At 43.5% G+C, this 8,904-nt stretch overlaps 1 protein-coding gene across 1 annotated transcript; it reads right to left on the bottom strand.

Annotated features, from left to right (window-relative positions):
* Positions 1 to 2,226: 2,226 nt before the first annotated feature.
* LOC120795494 lies at positions 2,227 to 7,649 on the bottom strand. The gene is made up of 4 exons (XM_040137438.1): positions 6,944 to 7,649; positions 5,186 to 5,389; positions 4,580 to 4,790; positions 2,227 to 4,428 (listed from the first exon to the last, which is right to left on the bottom strand). The coding sequence occupies exons 1-4, from the start codon at positions 7,647 to 7,649 to the stop codon at positions 4,176 to 4,178; spliced, it is 1,374 nt and encodes a 457-aa protein (XP_039993372.1). The 3' UTR covers positions 2,227 to 4,175.
* Positions 7,650 to 8,904: the final 1,255 nt, after the last annotated feature.

The raw sequence follows: 8,904 nt of genomic DNA, 5'->3' as shown, positions 1-8,904 counted from the left end.
ACAGTCTGATGACCACTAAACTTTTTCCAAAAAGACACCGGGCACTCAGTGTCAGTTCTCGACCTTCCTGGGAGCGTTTTATTTATCGCCCGGGACTCTCTGCTCGGGGAGCCGGTGCACAAGAGAAGGATGGAGTATAAAGGCGGGTGCGAGCCGTGGTGGGGCGCTCAGCTCCTCTCAAACCTGGTGTTCGCCTGCAGAGAGCTCACGCTGGGCTCCGTGAGGTGCACGAAGGCGGGCGTGAAGGCGGAGCAGGGAGTCCGCGGACAGAAAAAAGAGATGGTCCTGACCTCCGTGGAGCCGCCGACACTCCTGCTGGAGTTCTGAGGTACACCCGAACATCAGGGCGGGATGTGGGACGTCCATTGAATCTGAATCTGCTGAACTTGAGTCCATTCTTACCTTGAGAACACGTGTTTAGCATCCATTTAGGTCCCTTATGTGTTTGCACTACAACCTCTACAACTCCTTATCAAGCTGTTTTCTGTGTGAAGGTTCTCGTGCTAATTGCTTATATAAAGATCTTCTGCAGATAGATCTACATTTCAGTTAATAAACGGGAAACTCTTCAATAGCCTTTTCAACCAAAAGATTCCAGGAACTAACCAGAAGAACTCAAATCAGAAACTAGGAACTGAAACCACTTTTCAACGGTTTATGAAGAACCTTTGAAGACGATGATTAAAAAAAGGACATTGACGTTTTCAAGCACAAAGGTCACACATGTGAAAACAGCCAAAAGTCATCATGATCCTGTTGTTGTGTTTATTTACTGTCCAGTGGCACCGATGTTTGAGTTGGATTCACTGGCTGCTCCTTCGCTCCCTCTTTTACAAGCTAGTCAGGAGGCCGACAACAAAGCCCAATTTTTTTTTAAATGTAAGTAAACAATAAGAAATGTCCTAATTAATGAAGATACTAGAGCAGAGCTGCAATGATCAGTCGATTAATTGATGGAGAGAAAATGAATCAGCAACTGTTTTGGTGATCAACTAATCATTTTCAAACCAAAATGCTAAATATTCTCTGGTTTCTGCTTCTCAAATGTGAGGTGAAGACAACACTGTGAGCTCTCAGAAACTGTGAATGCCATTTTTTCTGTTTAACATGTTATAGACTAATCGATTAATCACTTATATATAAAATAATTGGCAAAATAAGTTGTAGCCCTACGCTAGAGTACTTCCTTGTTTTGTGAAGGAACCTGTGCTCGCGTTGCAGTTGCCACAGCATCCGTGTTTCAGATGCAACCTCCGAAGGTTCTACCCCTGAGCTAGTAATTACAGTAACTAAGTTTAGTCACTGGTTCGTCCGGACCAAATGCGGGTTCCCGAGTTCCTCAAAAGAATCATTGGTGCACTGGGAACGTTCTTGCAGTTTCTTTTTAAATCAAAAAACAATTATGCAATGTTAACGCAAGGACACGCGTGTTTTCAGGGATGTCTCCAAAATATGTAAAGAAACACAGAAAACATACACTTACAGGATACGTCTGCTGTTATTCTTTATTTTCCACATTGTCACCAACCAACACTGTGTTTGTCCGTCTCTCAGTACTTTAAGACGTCCCTACCCTGCCTGTGGCTCTGTGCTCTGACCACATTGGTTCTCCGTTGGTGAATTATAAAAAAAACACCTCACCTCACATTTGAGGCAGCAGGACGTTGTGTGTGCGTGTGCGACTGAGTCAGAATAATCCACAGTTTGTGTGTGTGTGTGTGTGTGTGTGTGTGTGTTCATGGTGATGACGGGACATGTCGCCCAGTGCAACAGTGCGGCTCACTGATGTGTTTCTAATAGTTCCCGTACAACGATGGGGCTCTGCGGCTCAGAGGAATCAGAGACATCCGGCTTTGGAGACACAGTATTTGTTGGTAGGAGACATTCAGTGTTGGGATCTGCACGTGGGATTTGTTGACAATAAGGAAAGTAACTGATACAAATCCTCAGTGGTTGCATCAGTAATTATGTTAACATGCCGGCGTTTGAAATTGTCTTCATTCTCTTAACAACTTAACAGACTTTATCTTTTGTTCATATTGTTTATACTGTATAGTTGAAAAAAAGTTGACATTAATAACTATGTTTGGTCAAATAAAACGTGTTAATTTTATTCATTGAGTAATTTAAAACCACAGCAGTATTTTTTTTTTATAAGAAAGTTGTACGACAGATGCCGTCAAAGAGAAGACCACAGTTGATTTGAGTCACTTTTAATGAATTCATCAGCAAAATGAAGTTAATCACTCAACTAACAAACAACCGTTCAGAGCAACATTTCTCTGATCATATGGATTTTAAGTGCTAGAAAATGAAAACATTCATCTTTACTAGCAGAGGTGGTTCGGTCTGATTTAACATCTAACGTGAGAATAGAATCAGTTGATGAACTGAAAAAAATACTTTAAAAAAACTGTACAAGGAAACAAAGTAACAATGAACAAAGTAGAAAATACCATATTGAATAAATTGTTCTCTTTTAATTCAAAATCATTGCATTTATAAATAATACACAACATTTTAAGATTTCACTTCATATCTTTCGGCATACTAACAGTTATCCTTAAAATCGTGACCTTTTGGCTTAAAAAAAAACAAAACAAACAATTAAAAAAAATACACAAGTACTATAAAAAAATAAGCAATCTTTCAAGTCTTCCTGCAAAGCTCATTTTTGGTTTTGCATGGCTTCCACACTGCAGAATTTAATGCTGCTAATTTATATAATTTATATAATGCTGCTAATAAGTTGTGAATAAATAAATTCTACAGTCATTTTTTTAATTAAAAAAAAAATATTGCAGGAACAGACAAAGCAAAAAGCCTGAAAACCGCATTTTCGTAGCGTCGTAGAAAAAGTTCCCAAACTAAAGAAAACTGGGCTGTTAACTTGCAGTATCATTAACTACAACCAGTCCATAACGCACTTATGTCATGTTAACCCAATCTGTACTGTGTTGTGTGTTTTCTGCGCACATATTTAAGCAGCTTTTTGTCTTGACTTTCCCTTTCCTTGTTTTTCTTTTAATAGTTTGGGAGTTAACAAAAAAAAAAATCTCAGACACTCAGTGTCTATAGAAGTGACTTGAATTTCCCAAAAGGCAAAAAAAAAAAAAAAAAAATGGACACCTTGTCTCATCGTGACTTTCAGTTCTCATAATTATGAGATAATGCACTTGTCGGTAGATCCGATGGTACGTAGCAAAAGGAACTGTCAATAGCTAAATCGGTGTTCTTCACTTTTGAAAATGTAAACAAATATAGGCTAAAAAAGTCGAGGTCATCTAGTGATGGGATCACACCAGCTGCGACGCCCGTCGACGTTCCGACCCAAGAGCACCGAGTTGTTATTATGACGTTACTACATGGGTACCCAGTGCTCATGGGTCGGACCCCACCCATCTTCGAACTGGCCCTTTATTTTGTAGTAGTAGTTCCCGCTACAGTAGGTGACTCCAGGACCACATTTTGCCACCGTTTTGTTTCCAGCTTCTCAAAACTTAGGATTTGCTGCTTTTCTTTGCCTTAAATTGTAGTAAAATTAATACTTTTGGATTTTGCAAGTTTTACAAAAGAAGCTATTTAAAGACTGGAATAACTGTGATGGGCATTTTCCCAGTTGTACCCCTGTACAGCCTGTACTGTCTCTCTGGCCTTGGAACCAAAAAAGCGACTTTTATCTTTCCATTTTCCCTACTGAAATAATTGGGGAACAGAGGGGTTTTATGGTTCATAGATTACTGAAATCAGAGCTGCAGCTACCGATTATTTTTATTATCGATTAATCTGCCGGTTACTTTTGTGAATGACTGATTCGTCATTTGGTCAATAAAGCATCAGAAAATGGTGAAAGACGCTTGGAGACTAAAGCGAAATCCTCGAATGCCTCATTCGAGCGAATGCTGCTCTAATCTTCAGCTCATCACACAGCGTTCATCGTACTCAGGCACTTCAATGAGACTTTTGATTTTAACGTACTACAGTATGCCTCATTCAGGGCCGTCTTATGGCCTTTTACTTCATAAGAAAACGGGCACCATCTGTTGCCGTCGGCAGCAGCAGTCACCTCGGATTTGATTTTCTGCCTTCTGCGCGTCTTCGTTTCCAGCTCTGCCGCCTTCTCGCTTCAAGGAGGATTAAAACTTTGTTTTCCAGTTTTCATATCCTCCAAGCCTTCAGTCCCCCTCCCAAACACAGTCACATTCTCGTAGAGGGTTTCTCTGGCGCATCGTGGTGATGACGGTGATCCTGTTCTCCGACAGCTCTCGGAGCTGGTTGATTAGCTCCTGCACGCAGGGGCTGGGCCAGGGGTGGCCGTTGAGGTAATCTCTGAGGATGAAGGAGCGCTCCACCAGCAGCTCCAGCTGCACCAGGTGTCGTAGCCGGTGGAGGCTCAGCAGGTCCTTCTCTGGTTCTCTACGGAAAAACCTGAGACACAGAGAGAGGACACAGCATGAAATGAACTCATCTGTCCCCTCGGCCCTCGGGCCTGTTCAGTAATCAGGTCAGCAGACCTCCCTGGCTGGTGTGATTCCAGTCTCTGTGACATTTAAAAAAACCGGTTTCCTCTTAGGCTCACCGTATCCTGAGCGTCCTGAGCTGAGGAAACAGCATGGGGATTCGTCTGCAGAGGCTGCCGCTGGAGCGGTTCTGCTCAATGTCCAGGTGCTCGAGTGCCGGGACCTTAGGAGCGATGGAGTCCATGTCTTTCAGAGTGATGGCCACACGCAGCGTCAGTCTGGTCACGCTGGACGGGATGGTGGTGGTGTAGGTAGCGAGAGAATTGCCACCTGAGAGGACGGAGAGCAGCAGAAACTGTCAAAAAACAACTACCTCTGCTCAACCACGTATCTAAAACCTGCCTTTGTTCCCAAAACTCAGTACTGGCACAATTACAGAGAAAAAAAATGATTATTTAGGTATTTATTATACAAAGTTTGAAAAATACAAGGCTCAGAGGAATAATCATCACAATTTCATTCCCACTATTAATACCCAGCTACAGGCTAAATACATGACAAAATAAAATCTATACAGTAACAAAAAACAGTATAAATTTAGAAAAATAAATCAAAGGCATCTGATGAAGAGCTGTCATTCGGATAATAAAATAACTATTTAGAAAATACAGAAAGAAAGAAATTTAAAAAAAAAAAAAAGCAAAAGTGATTAACAGCTGGCTGACCGATAATGGTGAGTGTTTCCAGCTGTTGTAGAGGACTGAGCCAGGAGGTGAGGCGACACCCGATGCCCTCTCTGATGTACCTGTAGCGGATAGTCAGCGACCTGAGCGAGGTCAGGCTCCTCAGGGCGTTCTCCGGCAGGATGGTTTCCGGGTAATCCACCAGCTCCAGGCTAGTCAGCGCCGGGCCACCATATCGGCCCGATCCTGAGGGAGCCAAGCGGAGGAGGAGGAGGAGGCAGAGGTTTGTTAAAGCCTGTCTGGGGAGGGGGATTTTTTGGAAATTTGAATTGCTTTAATACAGACAGTAGAGAGACGCAACTATGGTCCCTGACTACACTTGAACTGTGGACGTTGCAGGTCAGGGTCGGGGTCTCAACCTCTCAGCTACAGGGGTGCCCCGTCAAGGCTCGACATAAATTTATTTTGGAGGAAAACTGGTTCAAATATTTCATTTTAATGTAAATACCAGCGTAGAGAAAATTAACTGGCTACTATTGTCACAAGTAATTAACCATTTAAGTCATTTTTCAAGCTAAAAGGACAAATGTTGCCTGATTCCAGCTGCTCAAATGTGACGGTTTGTGGCTTTTCTTTGTCTCGTGATAATAAAACTAAACATCTTTTGGTTTTGGAGTGTCGGTTGGACGGAATAAGCCATTGGAGCAACTGGGGCTTCAGGAAATGGGAAACAATACTTAGTTCCAGCCCTCATTGTTTGGTTTTTAGTTATTGAAAAATGCCTCTGGCCATGAAAAGACAAGACATTACATTACTGCAACAATTAGTCGGTTGAATGATTGACAGAAGAATGAATCAGCAGCTATTTGCAAAATCAAATAATCGCTTAGGTCATTTTTTTCAAAGAAACAATTCAAACATTTACTGGTTCCTCTGTGTTATATCCTTGTAATTTGAATACTTTGGGGTTTTGGACTGTTGGTACAACAAAAGTTTTTTTTTTGTTTTGTTTTTTTTTAGCTCTACAAGACATAACTAAACAGTATATTATGAGACTTCCACTACAAATGTACAACATATTGCCAGCCAGTAATATCCAGAGGGTATGGTCCTAGTTTTTGTTTCGTTCAGTTTTCAGTAAAACTTCTTTTTTATTAAGACTTTAGCATTTTTTAGACTGTAATACTGCTATCTACCTGTCTCTCTACCTGTCTCTCTATCTCTCTATCATCTGTCTGTCTATCAATCTCTCTATCTGTCTATCTATCTATCTATCTATCATCTACCTGTCTATCTGTCTATCTACCTGTCTGTCTGTCTATATATCTGTCTACCTGTCTATCTACCTGTCTATCTATCTATCTATCTATCTATCTATCATCTACCTGTCTATCTACCTGTCTGTCTATATATTTGTCTACCTGTCTGCCTATCTATATATCTGTCTATCTATCTACCTGTCTATCTACCTGTCTATCTACCTGTCTATCTATCATCTACCTGTCTATCTACCTGTCTATCTATCATCTGCCTGCCTGTCTGTCTATATATTTGTCTACCTGTCTGTCTGCCTGCCTGCCTGTCTGTCTGCCTGTCTATATATCTGTCTGTCTGTCTGTCTGTCTGTCTATCTACCTGTCTGTCTATATATTTGTCTACCTGCCTTCCTGCCTGCCTGTCTGCCTGCCTATCTATATATCTGTCTATCTATCACCGCAGGGTCCCTCACCTCCCCCTGTCTGTCTGTCCGCAGTGAGGAGGACACGCAGACAGGTGGTCAGGTGGAGGTTACCGGCTGACCTGGCTGCTGCGGGTCCGCGGGGCTCAGGTAGTCGTCGGGCAGCGGCTCCGGCGGTTCCCCCCTCATCCCCCAGGACAGGTGCTTCAGCCTCCTCAGGTTCAGCAGCAGGTTGTGGAAGACCCCTCCGGGCACCGGCCTCACCGTGTCCAGCCCGTAGCCCTCCCCCTGCTGGTGGAAGAGCAGGTACCGCAGGTTGACCAGGTGCGACACGGTGTCTATGAACTCCACGGTGCAGGGCAGCCGGACGTTGCAGACGCTCAGGCGAGTCAGCCGCTCCCGCAGCTGCTCGCTCAAGGTCCGGCCCAGCATCGCCTCGTCCCAGGTGGCGTTCCGCACCCCGAGGTCCCTCAGGTCGGGGAACCGCGATAGGTTATCCAGGTATTTCTCCTTGTACAGCCGCCCCCCGTCCACGAATCCGATGGCCGTGAGCGACGGGAGGAACTTGACGAGCCGCCGCCACTCCTTGCGCCGCAGGTGTCGCACCGCCACCCGGGTGAGCTTGCGGTGCCGCAGCGTGTCCCAGAAGCCGTAGGTGTACCGGCGGAGGTCGGACAGCACCACCGTGTAGTCCCTCCACAGGGACGGGTGGTCGATGAGCTTCTTGAGGTACCTGCAGCAGGTGCGGAGCGTGTGTTTCTCCTCCGTGCTCAGGTAGCTGAACACGTACACCCAGACCTCAGGTGGAAGCTGCGGCGGCTCCGCCATCCGTGACCTGACCGTTAGCGGCTAGACGCCGGAGCTCCGACCGCCTCGGGAGAGCGCAACACGGGTAAAATAATAGTTGTCTGCTGACACTGCGGCTACAGGAACTCCCACTGTGACCAAGTAAAGTTTAAAACCAAGCGGCAGCGTTTATTTTCGCAGTTGTTTAAAGGTTATACCATGTAAACACACCGTGGGCTCATGTTTACACTGCAACAACGGACGCCGATGAAGCCGTCGCGCCGTGATGACGCCGATTGTTATTCAAGAAGGTTTTTTTTTTTTTTTTTTAAGATTTATTTTTCCAAACCAGATTAAAAAATACTGTTAATTTAGCTGCGAATATTATAATTCAGATGGGAACATATTTAAGTCACAGAAGCCTTTTACTAATGCATTTACTTTGACGATTTACAGTGTTACAATTTTATTATTATCATCATCATCATTATTATTATTATTATTATTATTATTATTATTATTATTATTATTATTATTTTTGTTATTATCGTTGTTGTCTTTTGCCGTGGCTCAAATTGCCGCGAGCTGGAACGAGGAACTTGGCCCAAAAACTGGAAGCGATCTGCAAGTGCCTCCTAAGAAAAATGAGCCCAATTGGCCAGAGTGAGGCCGTAATTAAGGCCCAAAAATGCAGTTTTGGAAAGGCAACACGCCTCAAATCATAAGTCACTTGAAACTGGACACACAAGTCCAGCTCAGTATGGTCCAGTAAGTGTCCACCGTGATGGATTTTTAAACTAACTTGCATGATCTGAAAAACAGTAAAGTGACTACTTTTTTGGATTTTGTACTGTATCAGTACCTTTTAATTTACAGTCTATGATCAGCACTAAATTTGGTATGTACCGAGCTACACAGTTCTACTATAAATGATCCGTTCACACACATGGCCGCCATCAACCAAAAGTCGTCGCTAAGGACTGGGGCTTAGCAGGAAATTGGCCGTGACTCATTGACCATTTGCCATTTTACGCTTTAGCTCAATATACATCTAAATTACTTCTGTAAAAGGCCTCTTGGACAATAAATGTCACCGTGATGGAATTTTTGCCAATTTTCATAATGTGAAAAACAGTAATATCACACAGGCAGAATATCTGTTATTTTGTCCCTCACACTGCGCACGGCCTCCGTCTGGGTAACAAACTGCCTCTCCGCCGCTCGTTGACGCAGAGAGTAGACACAAGGAGAGGCGTAGATTTGCTGCTAGGTTCTTTTTCTGAAAAAAAAAAAAAAA

Source organism: Xiphias gladius, chromosome 10, assembly GCF_016859285.1.
Source record: "Xiphias gladius isolate SHS-SW01 ecotype Sanya breed wild chromosome 10, ASM1685928v1, whole genome shotgun sequence".
NCBI classification, from domain to species: domain Eukaryota; kingdom Metazoa; phylum Chordata; class Actinopteri; order Istiophoriformes; family Xiphiidae; genus Xiphias; species Xiphias gladius.
The sequence above is the reverse complement of the archived record's forward strand: the minus strand, read 5'-3'. Positions and strand labels throughout refer to the sequence as shown.